Raw genomic sequence first — 15,662 nt, forward strand, 5'->3', positions numbered from 1 at the left:
CTAACTTCCCCTTTCTTTACTTCCTCTGTATCGTAGATATAGGCACTAATAAAACCAATTGGGATAGCTTCAAAAACCAGGGCATGGGTGTTAAAGATTAGGAAGTTGGGAGTAAGAAGTGTGCAGTCAGGTGAAATGGTTTCACAAGGATTAATCGAGAAGTGGAATACACTACTCTAGATCATTGAAGCTAACAATATAAATGGGTTTGAGACAATTTGACATGTTTCTGAAAGAAGAGATTGAAGTATATGATATGGCATTGATCTGAAGAAATGACAAGCTTATTGGAACATAGGGACAACAGTCGGCCATTCAGCCCCTCAAGCCTGTTCCGCCATTCAACTTTACCTGCCCTTGCTCCATATCCCTTGGTACCTTTACCTCATAATCCATTGATTTGTGTCTTGAAAAGTAATCCCCAGCATCAACAGCATTTTTTGGGGGTGGGTGGGGGGTGCGAGGTAGTGGAGTTTGAGTTTTCCATAACCCTTTGGAGAAAAATTTCTTGATTTTAAAATTGTCCCTTGATCGAATTTCCCTCACCAAAGGAAATAGTTTCTCTGTATTTAACCTAACGAATCCTTTAAGCATTTTAAACGCGTCCGTTAGATCATCCCTCAATCTGAACTTGAGGGAATACAAACCAAGTTTATGCAACCTGTCGTTTATAATTTAACCTTTTAACCCCTGGTATCATTCCAGTGAATCCTGTCTATCTGTGATGTAAATTCAATGAATCTTAAGTACCATACAGCTAGGAAAGAAAGCTAGGAGCTTGAACATTTCCCTGAGGTGAGTCATACATGATCCAAAGGCTGAAAGTTCCAATTGTCTGAGGTCAGGAGATCGACAGAGATTGGAGTCTGCAGGAAATGCAGCACTCCTGACCTCTGGTGACAGATTCCAGTACTGCAGCACTGTATAGCAATGCGGAGCAGATGTGGAATATTGCAGGATGGAAAGTAGCCATTTGGTCCATCAAATCTGCATTAGCATATTTTTCAAAGTCACCCAGTCTAATCCCACTGTCTTCATTCTCCAGACACTTTAATATTTTTCAAAGAAAATATCTTCACTAAGGGCAATATATCCTTCCTGAGGTGCGATGCCCAAACTGAACGCGGTACTCCAGATGAGGTTTGACCAAGAATATGTACAACTGAAGCATAATGTATTCCTCTTTGTATTCCAGCCCCCTCGAGCTAAAAGCCAAAATCCATCAGTATTTTTGATTACTTTTTGCACCAATGCACTAGCTTTTAGGGATCTGTAGACATAGACCCTTAAATTGCTTTGTTTCTTCACTGTCAAAATATTAAGGTGCAGCATCAAAATCAGTTGGGTCTCATTCTAGGACAATTTATATATTTGTTTTGCTGCCCCTTTCCCCTCCCAGGTGTGTCAGCGAGTGAAGGAGTGCAGCCAGGCCTTGAGCCTTCTTGCAGCTGTCAATGAAGGGATACTCATCAAAAATGCCCTTCCTAGTGACTGGGACCACTGCATTATGAAGGTGGGTATGTCGACCACCAGACCCTTCTATCTTAACTAAATGCTGACCTTGGCGCTGTCGGCTCAGCCCACAAACAGGGATGTGCATTTCCTCATGTACAGGGAGGTGTCATTAGTTGGACAAAGCAGAGGCTGTCATGGGTGTTGGGGGAGGAACATAAAGAAAAGAATGACCTCAGGATGTTCCAAAGCACTTTACAACCAATAAAGTACTTATTTGAAACGTGAGGAAACTCATAGCAAGTTGTGTTGTGGAATGCACTGCTGAAAACATGGTGAAAATAGATTCAGTAATAATTTTCAAAAAGTTATTGGAAAAATGCTTCTTAAATACCTGGAGACAAAAAGATTGCAGGGGTGTGGAATTAATTGAATAGCTCTACAAAAGACCCAGCACAGGCATGATGGGCTGAATGGCTTCCTTCTGTGCTACAGTTGTATGATTCTATACTAACAGCTTGCATCATCACCACAGTTATTTTTTTTCCAGCAAGATCTGGCACCATTGTGCAGCAGGGTATGGACCTTAGAAGGGAACAATAGATTACAAATTAATTTGGATTGACTGTGGAAGTAAGCCCAAGATTAGCCAATGGCTTTCAGTGCAAACAAGTGTGCAGGATGGGTGCCCATAATAAAGACCCTGGCATCCCATAGCTGCTGGTCAACCCTTCTGGCTGAGACCAGCTACTTCAGTTGGTCTTGGGGATTGAATAAGTGTCTCACAGGGTTGGTGGGGGTGGGGTGCGATGCCCAGCCATGGGTGAGAGCCAATCAGGATGGAAAGGAATCTGAGATGATGGTCCTCATCCCTACAGGGCTGCATCGATCTGGAGAGGGTTGCAGTGATGGGCCATTCGTTTGGAGGCTGCACGTCGATTTTGGCAGTCGCAAGTGACCCGCGGTTCAGGTGCGTTCACTACTTCAGTTTCACGCACCGTGTCGGGGGAAATGTAATTGAGGAAAGCTCCCACAAGGAATACTTTATTCTGATAATGCAGCAAAATGATGAGGCATGTCGGCTTAATGCCGTGGAGTGATTCAAATGCGAACCTGTGATTTTACACCACGTGAGATTGTGATCTCCATACTGCCGTTTGTCTCATGAGGTATATAATCTTAAGGGCCAAGAGGTAAAGATGAGCCTATATAAAATCTGAGTACTTAGTGTTCTATTGGACATAATACTCAATAGTAACTCACCTCCTGACTCCCCAGAACTGCTCCACCGCCTACAAGGCGGAAGTTAGGGGTGCGATGGAATATTCCTCGCTTGCCTGTATGGGTTTTCTGCAACAGTCAAGAAACTCAACACCATCCAGGACTAAGTTGCTTGAACGGCAAGCCATCTGTCGCCTTAAATATTTGCTTCCTCCACCACTGGTGCATCGTGGCTGCAGTGTGTACCATCTACAGGATCACTGCAGCCACTCACCAAGGCTGCTTTGGCAGTACCTTCTAAACCCATTTTCTCTTCCACCTAGAAGGACAAGGGGAACAGGCACAAGGGAACACCACCTTCAGGTTTCCCCTCCAAGTCGTACTGCCAACCTGACTGGGTACACAACACTCGTTCCATCTTCATCGCTGGGGAAATCCCATGATGTAGTTTGGGTTTGGGGAAGCCAATGAAGAGAAAGTTGGAGAAATTGCCTCTGGTGGTGACAAGTGGGAGTACATCAAATCGGTGGTGTTTGTAAAGCACATTCAGTGGATGCATTAGAAGTGAATATGCTGCTCCTTCAGCATCCCTGCAGAATGGACATTCATTTAAACCATAGAAAAATTACAGCACAGAAGGAGGCCATTCATCCTTTCGTGTCCGTGCCAGTGGAAAAAACTAGCTGCCCAATCTAATCCCACCTTCCAGCACCTGATCCATAGCCTTGCCAGTTACAGCATTTCAGGTGCATGTCTAGGTATCTTTTAAAAGAATTGAGAGTTTCTGCCTCCACCCCCATTCCTGGCAGTGAATTCCAGACATCCCCCACCCTCTGGATGAAAAAGATTTTCCTCATGTCCCCTCAAATCCTTGTACTAATCACCTTAAATCTGTGCCCCTTAGTGATTGACCACTCTGCTAGGGGAAACAGGTCCCTCATGACTATCTACGCCCCTCAATTTTGTACACCTCTATTCAGCTTTCTCTGTTCTAAGGAAAATAACCCTAGCCTATCCAATCTTTCCTCATAGCTGCAACTTTCAAGCCCTGCCAACATTCTTGTAAATCTTCTCTGTACTCTCTCCAGAGCAATTATGTCCTTTCTGTAATGTGTTGATCAGAACTGTGCGCAATGCTCCAACTGTGGCCTAATCAGCATTTTATACAGTTCCAGCATTACATCCCTGCTTTTGAATTCTATACCTCGGCCAATAAAGGAAGGCATTCCATATGTCTCCTTCACTCTGTCTACCTGTCCTGCCACCTTCAGGGACCTGTGGACATGCACTCCAAGATCTATCACTTCTTCTACCCCTCTCAATGTCCTCCCATTTATTCTGTATTCCCTCGCTTTATTTGCCCTCCCCAAATGCATTACCTCTCGCTTATCTGGATTGAATTCCATTTGCCACTTTTCTGCCCACTCAACCAACCATTGATATCTTTCTGGAGTCTACAGCTATCCTCGTCGCTGTCAACTACACAGCCAATTTTTGTCATCAGCAAATTTCCCAATCATTCCTCCCACATTTAAGTCCAAATCATTAATATATACCACAAACCGCAAGGGACCCAACACAGCCCTGTGGAACACCACTGGAAACGGCTTTCCATTTGCAAAAACATCTATCAACTACTACCCTTTGTTTCCGGTCCCTTAGCCAATTCGGATCCAACCTGCCACGTTCCCCTGTATCCCATGGGCTTTCATTTTACTGACCAGTCTGCCATGTGGGACCTTGTCAAATGCCTCACTAAAATCCATGTAGACCCCATCAATCCTTCATGTTACTTCCTCAAAAAACTCAATCAAGTTAGTAAGACCTGGCCTTCCCTTAACAAATCCATGCTGACTATCCCTGATTAATCCATGCCTTGCTAAGTGGCAATTTATCCTGCCTCAGAATAGATTCTAACAATTTACCCACCACCGAGGTCAGACTGACTGGCCTATAATTATTTGGCCTGTCCTTCGAACCTTTTTAAACAATGGTACAACATTCGCAGACCTCCAATCGTCTGGTACCTCTCCTGTATCTAGTTAGGATTTGAAGATGGTCCTCAGCGCATCTGCTATTTCCTCCCTGGCTTTCTTTAACAACCTGGGATGCAATCCATCCGGCCCTGGTGATTTATCCACCTTCGAGGATGTCAGACCCTCTAGTACTTCCTCTCTCATGCTTATCGTATCTAATATTTCACACGCCTCCTCTTTAGCTACAATGTTTGCATCAACCTTCCTTTGTGAAGACAGACAAAAAACTCATTAAGAACCCTGCCCACATCATCTGCATCCACGCATAAGTTATCTTATACATCTCTGATAGGCCCTACCCTTTCCTTAGTTATCCTCTTGTTCTTAATGTACTGATAAAACATCTGGGTTTTCTTTGATTTTACCTGCCAATTAATTTTTCATGTCCTCTCTTTGCTTTTCTAATTTCCTTTTTTACTTCACCCCTGCACTTTCTATACTCCTCTAGGCTTTCTAAAGAGTTAAGATTTTTGTGATCGTCATAAGCTTTTTCTGCTTTAACTTGCCCTGTAAGCTTCTAGGTAACCAGGGGGGCTCCAGATTTGGCAGTACCACCCTTTATCTTTGTGGGGACTTGCCTACACTGTGCCCACAGTATATCTCTTTTGAATGCCTCCTACTGGTTTGCCACTGATTTTCCTTCAAGTAGCTATATCCAGTCCACTTTCGCCAGGTCAACTCTCAGTTTCTTAAAATTTGCCTTCCCTCAATTTAGAATTTTTACTCCTGTTTTATATTCTTTTCCATAATTATGCTAAAATTTACTGTATCATGGTCACTATCTCCAAAGTGGTCACCCACTTTTACTTCCTCCACTTGCCCAGCTTCATTACTAAATCTAGAATTGCCCCCCCCCCCCCCCCACCCCGGCCCTCGTTGGGCTTGTTACGTGCTGGCTAAAAAAGTTCTGTTGAATGCAGTTCAAGAATTCTGTCCACTCCGTGCTCTTCGCACTGTTGGTATCCCAGTTGATATTGGGGTAGTTGAAATCCCAAACTATTATTGCCCTATAATTTTTGCACTCAGAAATTTGTCTGCAGATTCTTCCTCCCTCTCTCTATTTGGGGGTCTATTGTACACTCCTAGTAATGTGGCTGACCCTTTTTCATTTCTGAGCTCCACCCATATTGCCTCATTTGATTCATTTAGTATATTATTTCTCCTCAAAGCTGTTTGTTCACGTCCAACCAATGGAAGCATTTAGAAATCGGTTCAGAACTAGTGTTTTGAGATCCTTGAATAATCCTCCCTTATTTTTGGGATGTCTGTTGCCTGTCTCTTGCTCGTTGGCTTTGCTTGCTGCCTATAAGTGTACTGTTGCCCTGCAGGTGTGCGGTGGCCCTGGATAGCTGGATGTTCCCGCTGACGGATGACGTTTATTCCAAGGTGCTGCGTCCTGTGCTTTTCATGAACTCTGAGAAATTCCAGACAGAGGAAAGCATCAATAAGATGAAGAGGCTGCACTCCACTGGCAGTGAGATCAAGATTGTCACCATAGTGTAAGTACAGAGAGGAAAGGTCTAATGGGATTGCATGCTATCAAATGAGTGTTGAGGCTTTAGAGAGGATCCAATACAGATTCTCTGGTATGTTGTCTGGTGTGAGGAAATACAAATACTTCAGACAAAAATTGGCTTTTTTTTCCAATGGAACTACACCAATTGCAGGGCAATTTAATAAGTGTTTAAAGTTATGAAAGGATGGGACAGGGTAGAGAACAAAGGGCAGGTGAAACCTCTTCATACAGAGTTGTGAGGTGTCCGTGTGTGGGGGAGTGAAGTGGGTGTGCTTGGACTGCAGTGGGCTGGGAGAGCCAAGGACTGGGAGCACTGGTACCCGTCGGTGACCCCTGGGTGTGTATGTGTGTCTCTGCAGGCTAGGAGTATGGGTGTCCACTTGGAGGGGCATGGGGGATGGTGGTGGCGGAGGAGGGGAGACTGTCGGTGTCCGCATAGGCTGGGAACTTGGGTACCCTAGGGGAGGGATGAGGGGACACGTGTCCAGATAAAAAGCAATGTTTAGAAACACCAGCCAATCTTTATTCCTCAACTAACACCAAAAATAGATTAAATGGTCTTTATCACATTACTGTTTGTGGGAGCTTGCTGTGTGCAAATTGGCTGCCATGTTGAATACATTTCAAAAAGTACTTTGTTGACTGACTGTAAAATGCTTTGGAGGATGTCCTGAGGTCATGAAAGGCACTATAGAAATGCAAGTTCATTCTTTTCTATACACACCTCTTGGAACATCCTCGCTCTTTTTTTTTTAAAAAAAATAGCACAAAGGTGTACCGGAGGTCAAATCCCTGCTCAAAAGACTGTCATTATTTCTTTTTTGTAAAACCTGAAGACATGTCGCCCTATTTTGGAGGAACAGTAACTGGTCACTCTCTGGACAAAAATTGACTGGGTGAGCCTTCCTCTGATGGTTTTAGATGCATTTGCAATGTTAAAAGGATGCAAAATGATAGATCTAGAGAAACTAATTGCTGTGGTGGGGCAATCAGGGATAAGGGAACATTACCTTAACGTTAGAGCTAGGCCATTTAAAAGCAAAATCAGGAAGCACTTGTTCACACAATGGACAGTAGAAATCTGGAACACTCTCGCACAAAGGTATGTGGATGCTGAGGGACACTTGGAGCTTTTGAAACCAAGATTAATGTTTTTTTTGGGGTTAGGGTATCGAGGGATATGGATATAAAGCTGGTTAATGGAGTTGAGGTGCCAAACAGCCATAATCTAATTGAATGGCAAACAGGCTCAAGGGGCTGAATGGCCTACTCTTTCTTCTAATGTTCCTGCTTTACTATGATTCACTGCCTCCGCTACACCCTGCAGCCCCCACCCACCTCAAGCATCTGGCCCCTGCTTGATCCCTTCCCTGACTTTCTTGATCCTTATTTTCAGCCTCATCCCTGAGTGAAGATTTCTTACACAGTGGAAAAGGGAAGTGTGTTGCAATTAATAGCTTTATTCGGAACTTGATAACTGTACCAAAGACTGCATTGTACCCCTTCAGAGAATGAAAATGGGTCAGCTTCAAACAACTCCATTTTAAAATTCTTATTCTCATTCTTGTTTTCAAATCGCTCTATGGCCTTGCCCCTCCCTATCTCTGTAACCACCTCCAGCCTTACAACCCTCCAAGATCTCTGCGCTCCTCAGATTCTGGCATCTTGTACTTGGAGTGATTAAAATCAGCAATCACTGGTGACTGGAATTCCCTACCTAAACCTCCCCTCCTTTCAGGTGCTCCTTAAAACCTACCTCTGACCAAACTTTTGGGCACCTGTCCTAATATCTCCTTATATGGCTTGGTGTCACATTTTTTGATAACACTCCTGTGAAGCACCTTGGAATGTTTTGCGACATTAAAGGTGCTATAGAAATGCAAGTTGTTCTTCGTTCCATGACAACAGGAATTTGGGTTTTAAGGAAAGATTCAAGGAATAGGCCACCTTTACTTTGGGTAAGGAACTTATTGAAGATTTTCAGGATTGGGGAGAGGATTAATCTCGTCAAATTATTCACCATGGGGAAGAGTTCCAGGTACCAGGGATGCAAGTTGAAAGTTAGGAGTTGGAAGCAGCATTTCTTCTAAGCTGTGTGGGTGCACAGCCATACAGCAGTCCAAAACTTACCGCGTAGGGGACAAACAGACCACGCACAAAAAAGTGGTCCCTTTAAGGTGTGCGTGCGTGTAGCAATCTTAAGGGGACTGTGCAATTCAACAAACAGGCCACGCACAGTGAAGGGAAATTGGAGGGAGCATTGAAAATGCCTCATTAGTGCTTCTTTGACTGTAAAGTGCTTTGGGACATCTTGTGATGAAAGGAGCTATATAAATGCAAGTTTTTTTTTAAGGGTACTTCTATGATTGAGTTGTTGAATAAGGAAAGAGTGATAGACTTCCATTAATACAGCACCACCTCACATCTCTGAGAAATAGCTCGAGTTGCAGCATAAGCAGTACTTTATGTGAGTAAATGCAACAGCTATTTTTGTGCATAGCAAGATCTCATAAACAGCAGTGAGATGAGTGGCCAGCTGATCGATACCAGGCAAGGCCACTGAAATGGGCAGTTTGAATTGGCGATGAGGCATATGCTTTTGAAGAGGGAGCGAGGGGATTGTTGGAATGTGATGAGAAATTTGGGTTTGGCATTGGTCAAAAAGAGGGGATTGTAGGCCTCTTGGCCTCATACTGCTCCCAAAGGCTCTTCTGTTTAGTTTATTCTGTTTATGCTTTGTTTCAGAGGGTCAGTACATCAGAGCCAGACGGATTTCACACTATTGACTGGTCAGTTGCTCAGCATGGCATTCGGAACAAGGGGAACCATAGATCCCGTAGTGGGTCTTGACATCACCAACAAGGCTGCTCTGGCCTTCCTACAGAGACACCTGGGTAGGACAGCCCTAAAATACTACCTCTCAGCATCTTACAGCACAGAAAGAGTCCGTTCAGCTCATCGTGCCTGTGCCAACTCTATGAAAGAGCTATCCAATTAGTCTACTCCCCTGCTCTTTTCCCATGTCCCTGTAATTCTTTTTTTCCTTAAATATTTATCCAGTTCTCTTTTGAAAGCTACTATTGAATCTGCTTCCATCACCCTTTCAGGCTGTGCATTCCTGATCATCATAACTCACTGCATAAAAATGTTCTTCGCATCACCCCTCTGATCCTTTTGCCGGTTAGCTTAAATCTGTCTCTTCTGGTTACTGACCCTCCTGCCAGTGGAAACAATTTCTGCTTGTTTGCTCAATCAAAACCCCGTCTTTGACTGCACCTCCAGAGATCCCAACTTCTGCCACCTAGAAGGACAAAGGCAGTGGGTGCAATGGGAAAAACATTCCCTCCTGCGCACATTCCAAGTCTCTCTCCATCTTGACTTGGACGTATATCGGCTGTACCATCAACGTCAAACTCCTGGAACTCCCTACCTTTTACAAAGACTGCGGTGATATTAAGAAGGCAGCTCACCACCTCCCCAAGGGCAATAAAGGCCAGACTTGCCAGTGAAAGCCACATACCAAGAATTAATTAACCCTCACAACATATCCCACAATTGAATAATGTAATTTAAGTCTGATGACGCTGGTAACTGCAGTGTATGGAGTATGGCTCTGAGCCATGGGTGCACAGTCAGTTGATCTTGGCCTGGTTGGAGTGCTACATTTGACCACATCAGCTTTGGATTAGTTGGGGGGATCTGACACTAATCTCTCAAAGTTGGAGGTGGGGCAGGACTTGCAGCAGTCTATTTCACAGCAAAGTCTATTCAATCAGCAAATTGTCTATTTAAAAAGTGTCTATGATCTAAAGCAAACAGGACTGATGACTGAAACTACAGCAGTCTCTCATGCTCATAGGGTTATTTCTCCAGCAAAATGCAGTGAGTAGAGGATAGTTGCATAATGCAAATTATGTGCATAAAACCAGTCTCAGTCACTTGCAGGAGTGTGGTTTTCAGGTGTGATTTGACAGGTGAAATTACCCAGTCATGTCCATTCTGGGCAGGTGTAGTGGTGCCACTTCATGCAGCCAAAACAAATTTGACCCGAATTTCCTGCTTTGGGTTTCTGTCAAGTGATGTCCAGTGGACAGTACCTGGAAATGGATGTCAGGGTAAGCACTGGGTGGGGCGAAGCCATGATATACCAGTTGGTGCCAGATAATCTGTTCAAAAATACTTGGGCAAAAGTTAAACACATTCCACCTTTTCTGTCTTTTTTTTTTTTAGATCTACAAAAGGACTTTGACCAGTGGGACGCCCTTTTGGAAGGGCATGGAGATCATGTCGTTGCTGATACTACTGTGATGTGACTACCATCTTCAGGCTTAAACTGTGCAGATGTTGGACTTGGAATCCAACTGATGCTTAATGTGAAGGCTGATGAGATTGTGCACCAGTGACTGGTTTTCTAAGAGTTAAATACTTGTACCTTGTGCCAAGGATACTAAATGATGCCTCATGCAACATTGCTGCCATCAATGTGACACAGCAGTCAGCCTGCATCTAAACCAATGCACTTGTTTCCCTGCTGTAGGTCTCTGCTATAATGCCTTCTGTGGTCGAATAGTCTGCCAACAGTTACTGACTGAGCTCACTCACAAAGCCACTTGGATTGGGCACTATAGAATAATCAAATCATTCTCTTTATGCTACCGTCCTTCCCTGCGCTCTGGCATATGCTTGAGCTAGCACTAACTAGACTAGGTTGACACTGGCACTGGAGGGAACTTGGCACTCATGGATCTGAGCTGGCCCAGACCAGGTTGATAAAGGCACTAGTTGGGAGTTGGCATTCATGTCAGTGCTTTGGGGGCTAGTGAAGAACATAATTTTCCTGTGCTTCTATTGGCCCGTGATTACAGTAGAAAACTGTATTTATGGAGAGGATATCCGATCAGTCCTGGGAAATGGAAACATTTGAAGATTACGAAGCTTCCCAATGGACAATGGCAGCACTTGCTGCTTTTGGGGAATGTGGGGAGATAGTCAGTATTGTGTTTGAGTTTCTTTTGTAGATTTCTCCAGTAGAATTGGGATTTTACTGCTCCCTCCAGCAGTAACTGGGACAGGGTTGTGCAGCATGTTGTTCGTATAAGAATTGCAAGTGTTTCCTAAGATTTGATTATAACTTTTAATGTTAGAATTTGAGATTGGATTTCTGTATTTTTATTTGCTTATCTTGGGATGGATGTCTGGGATGGAGAAGAGGAGAGGACTTGACTCTGTTACTCTGAGGAGGTGGAGGCCCACTGTCTTCAGTGAGTGTCTAACTCAGTGGCTTCAGAAAGCATTAAAAGTCAATTACATAGTGTGGGACTAGAGTCACATGAAAGAAAGAAATGCAACTTTGTTCTATATCACAACCTCAGGATATCCCAAAGTGCTTCACAGCCAATGAAGTACTTTTTGACATCCAGTTAGTATTAATGTAGCTAATTTGCACACAGCAAGATTCCACAAATGGCAATGACCAGATAATCTGTTTTGGTGATGAAGACTTCCCCTGCTCCTCTTCGAGTAATGTCATGGGATCTTTTAAACCCAGACTGGGTAAGGACAGCAGGTTTCCTCCCTAAAGTAATTAATGAATTAGTTGAGCTTTTATTATGATCTGACAGCTTCATGGTTACTTTTACTGATACCAGTTTCTTCTTTTCAGATTTTTAAAATCTGAAATCCAATTCATTTGGTAGGTGATCAAAAGCTTAGTCAAAGATCTAAGTTGTAAGTAGTGTCTCAGGAGAGAAATGTAGAGAGGCACTGAAGTTTCGGGAGGGAATTCCAGAGTTTGGGATCAAGGCATCTGAAGGTACTGGGCCAGTGCTGGAGTGAAAATCAACTATACGCTTGAGGAGCACAGAGGTCTGAGAAGTCGGGCTGGAGGAGGTTAGAGAAGGGCAAGGCTGTGTAGAGATTTGAAACCAGGTTGAGAATTTTAAAATTGAGGTGCTGCTGTACTGGAATACAATGTAGTTCAGCGAGCACAGGGGTGATGAGTGAATGGGACTTTGTGAGTTAGGATAAGTGGTCTAAGTGTCCCATGTTGATCTGAAACACTCTGCCAAGGGATGCGCAAGGCAGCTCAATTAAGTATGCAGACATTCCCCTTGACAACATATGTGGCCCTGCCAATGTGACAGTTCAGTATAATTCCCTTCCCGCTTTAATTTAATCCTGTAGAATAATACAAGGTGGCTTGTACACTACTGGTTAAAAAGAACAGTGGCCCTTAGACGGTTCAGTAAATTTCTTCAATCAAGTTAGCTCCTTGCTTATGTTTCTTTGTGCCTCCTTATCTCGAGAGACAATGGCTACGCGCCTGGAGGTGGTCAGTGGTTTGTGAAGCAGCGCCTGGAGTGGCTATAAAGGCCAATTCTAGAGTGACAGACTCTTCCACAGGTGCTGCAGAGAAATTTGTTTGTCGGGGCTGTTGCACAGTTGGCTCTCCCCTTGCGCCTCTGTCTTTTTTCCTGCCAACTACTAAGTCTCTTCGACTCGCCACATTTTAGCCCTGTCTTTATGGCTGCCCGCCAGCTCTGGCGAACACTGGCAATTGACTCCCACGACTTGTGATCAATGTCACAGGATTTCATGTCGCGTTTGCAGACGTCTTTAAAGCGGAGACATGGACGGCCGGTGGGTCTGATAACAGTGGCGAGCTCGCTGTACAATGTGTCTTTGGGGACCCTGCCATCTTCCATGCGGCTCACATGGCCAAGCCATCTCAAACGCCGCTGACTCAGTAGTGTGTACAAGCTGGGGATGTTGGCCGCCTCGAGGACTTCTGTGTTGGAGATACGGTCCTGCCACCTGATGCCAAGTATTCTCCGGAGGCAAGATGGAATGAATTGAGACGTCGTTCTTGGCTGACATACGTTGTCCAGGCCTCGCTGCCATAGAGCAAGGTACTGAGGATGTAGCGATTACATAATCTAAGGTTCTAGCCCCTGGAATTTAGAAGGTTAAGGGGTGATTCGATTAAAGTTTTCAAGACATTAAAGGAAACAGATAAGGTAGATGGAGAGAAACTATTTTCACTAGTAGGCGAGTCTAGGACTTAGGAGGCATGATCCAAAAATTAGAGCCGGACCTTTCAGGAATGAAATTAGGAAATACGTCTGCACGCAAAATGTGGTAAAAGTTTGGAAATCCTTTCTGCAAACGGTTGATGCTAGCTCAATTCATTTTAAATCTGACGTTGATAGATTTTTGTTTACTGAAGGTATTGAGAGATATGAGACAAAGGTAGGTATGTGGAGTTAGGTCACAGATCAGCTGTGATCTCATTAAATAGCAGAACAGGCTTAAGGGGCTAAAATGGCCTATTCCTGTTATGTTCAACAGTAACCTGGGAGTGAGGGTTGGCTGTTCATAATTACTCGGCAGGGTCATTTTCTGTTTGTCTCCCGTCCCTGTCACCTCCTGATAGCTCACATGCTGTGGACCTGTAAATTGAACCTGGGGAATAAGAAACAGCAGTGAATAAGCTGGTTATTTGACAGCTGTTTTTCTGCTTCCTGAGCTCTGCTGGAATTTATTGCAAACCTGCCATAAATATGGAATAACAAGTAACCAGGTGACGATTACAGGCTGGAATCTAATCAAAGACTTTGGGTGGTTTATATATTAAAATTACAGATTGCCCTGCCAGTGACACCCACATCTGAGAATGAATTTTTTTCACAAAAAAAGCAAAATGCTCAATCTGAAATACTCAGCAGGTCTGGCAGACATTTCAGGTCAATGACCCTTCATCAGAGTTCTGATGAAAGCTCGTCAACCTGAAATGTTAATTCTGTTTCTCTCTCCACAGATGCTGCCAGACCTGAATATTTCCAGCACTTTGTTTTTATTTTTTAAATGTTTAAAATGCAAGCAGTTGGGTAACAGTGGTAGACTGTCAGGTCCTTTTACCTCTTGACCTGGTTACCAATCCATCCCAGACTGATGGAGGAAGTTACAGCCCATTCAAGATGGGTGTCAGAAAAGCAGCCTGAGAACATAGAGTCTAAGGAGGAGTTGGAATAGGTGGTAGAGAGTTGGAGTTGCATGTTGCCTGTGGAATCTGATCCCATGGCTTCAATGTTGCTAAGGGGCAGTATGTAGATAAGGAAGTGGGAGCAGTAGTGCAAGGAGAGATCTTTGGGGGTATTCTGGGGCAGGGCTAGGAAGAGAAACCATTGCAGGAGATGCTTTGACTACAATTGGAAAGGCAAGAGTGGAACTGAGTGAGCACCGAACTGTGGAGCTCAACAATAGAGGAGACACCTTTCAAGAGAAGAATGAGATATGAGATAATGCACCACAATTGCTGTTAGAATGTCATGTGACTAGTTCAAGCACTAAGTTGGTACAGATTATCTGGTCATTGTCACATGCTGTTTGTGAGCGCTTGGTCTGCACAGATAAGCTGCCATGTTTCCTACTTACAGCAGTGACTACACTTCAAGAGTACTTCATTGGCTGTAATGTGTTTTGGGACGTCCTGAGGTGGTGAAGTGCTGTATAAATGCAAGTTTTGTTTTTTTTTTTGTTCTTTTCCTTGCTCTGTTTAATGGGAGAGGGGCAAATGTACCTGGGGTTCTTACTACTGCATGATGCTGAGTTACCCTTGCTGGAAAGTACTTTAGTTGTGGATGGGGGTGAGGTCAGGCTTGGAGGTGATTCTATCCATGGTTGAATCACCTGCAGAGACTTGAGGTCTAGGTTCACATCTGAAAAACAGCCATTTTTGGGTGAGCTACCAAAGGATACCCATGGAATAGTACTCAAGCAAGGTGCCAGCATCTTCAAGAGATGAAGGGAGCTAACAAGAAGTGAAAATGGAGCATCATTTTTACTTAACAACAGATGTTAAACCCTTTACTTTGCAACTGCAAGCTGTGTGTCAGGTAACGCTTCTCTTTTTCCCCCCCACCACCTGCCAAGACTGAGGCACGCATTATTTCACCACATGAACATTAAAGCTTAAAGGAAGGACATCTGCATAGTACCAGACAATGTTGAAACAATGGGGACCCAGCAGTTGCTTCCCCAATACACCGAAGTGGTCAGACCACTTTGTCACCAACAAAGGATGTTGACGAGACTGTTCCATATAAGGAGCTAGTCACAAGACTGCTTTTAAAAAAATATATATATTTGAACTTCCAACAGAGGCATTTGAACAGAAATGCCCTGTGCTCATGGACTGAGAATATCTCTCCTGCCTGCTCATCTCTCGGAGCTAAAACCATTGAAGACACACAAACTCAGAGAAAAGGTTTCCTACTTGAGCAAGGTTTTGAGAAGACTGCTGGGCCCCAACAAAATGCAAGACCATATCTTCAATCAAGGACTACAGTGAGTTCAAGAAAGAGTCAGATATTATCTCAAACTGGTCTACTTATCTTTTCCTCTGCTCTTTTCTGTCCCTATCTGCATGTTTATATTGT

General features: G+C 43.9%; 1 protein-coding gene across 6 annotated transcripts in view; it reads left to right on the plus strand.

Moving 5' to 3' along the window:
• LOC137347228 (platelet-activating factor acetylhydrolase 2, cytoplasmic-like) overlaps nt 1–15,259 on the plus strand; it is a 31,705-nt gene extending 16,446 nt beyond the window's left edge. For 5 of the 6 annotated variants that reach the window (XM_068011475.1, XM_068011479.1, XM_068011477.1 and 2 more), the window contains exons 7-12: nt 1,400–1,513; nt 2,331–2,422; nt 2,997–3,071; nt 6,038–6,208; nt 8,971–9,119; nt 10,456–15,259. In XM_068011475.1, the coding sequence (XP_067867576.1) occupies nt 1,400–1,513; nt 2,331–2,422; nt 2,997–3,071; nt 6,038–6,208; nt 8,971–9,119; nt 10,456–10,538 (684 nt within the window). In that variant the 3' untranslated portion in view covers nt 10,539–15,259. The remainder of the gene's footprint in view (nt 1–1,399; nt 1,514–2,330; nt 2,423–2,996; nt 3,072–6,037; nt 6,209–8,970; nt 9,120–10,455) is intronic. The other variant, XM_068011476.1, reaches the window with a different exon arrangement.
• The last annotated feature ends 403 nt before the right edge of the window (nt 15,260–15,662 follow it).

This window comes from Heterodontus francisci, chromosome 31 (assembly GCF_036365525.1).
Source record: "Heterodontus francisci isolate sHetFra1 chromosome 31, sHetFra1.hap1, whole genome shotgun sequence".
Classification (NCBI taxonomy): Eukaryota; Metazoa; Chordata; class Chondrichthyes; order Heterodontiformes; family Heterodontidae; genus Heterodontus; species Heterodontus francisci.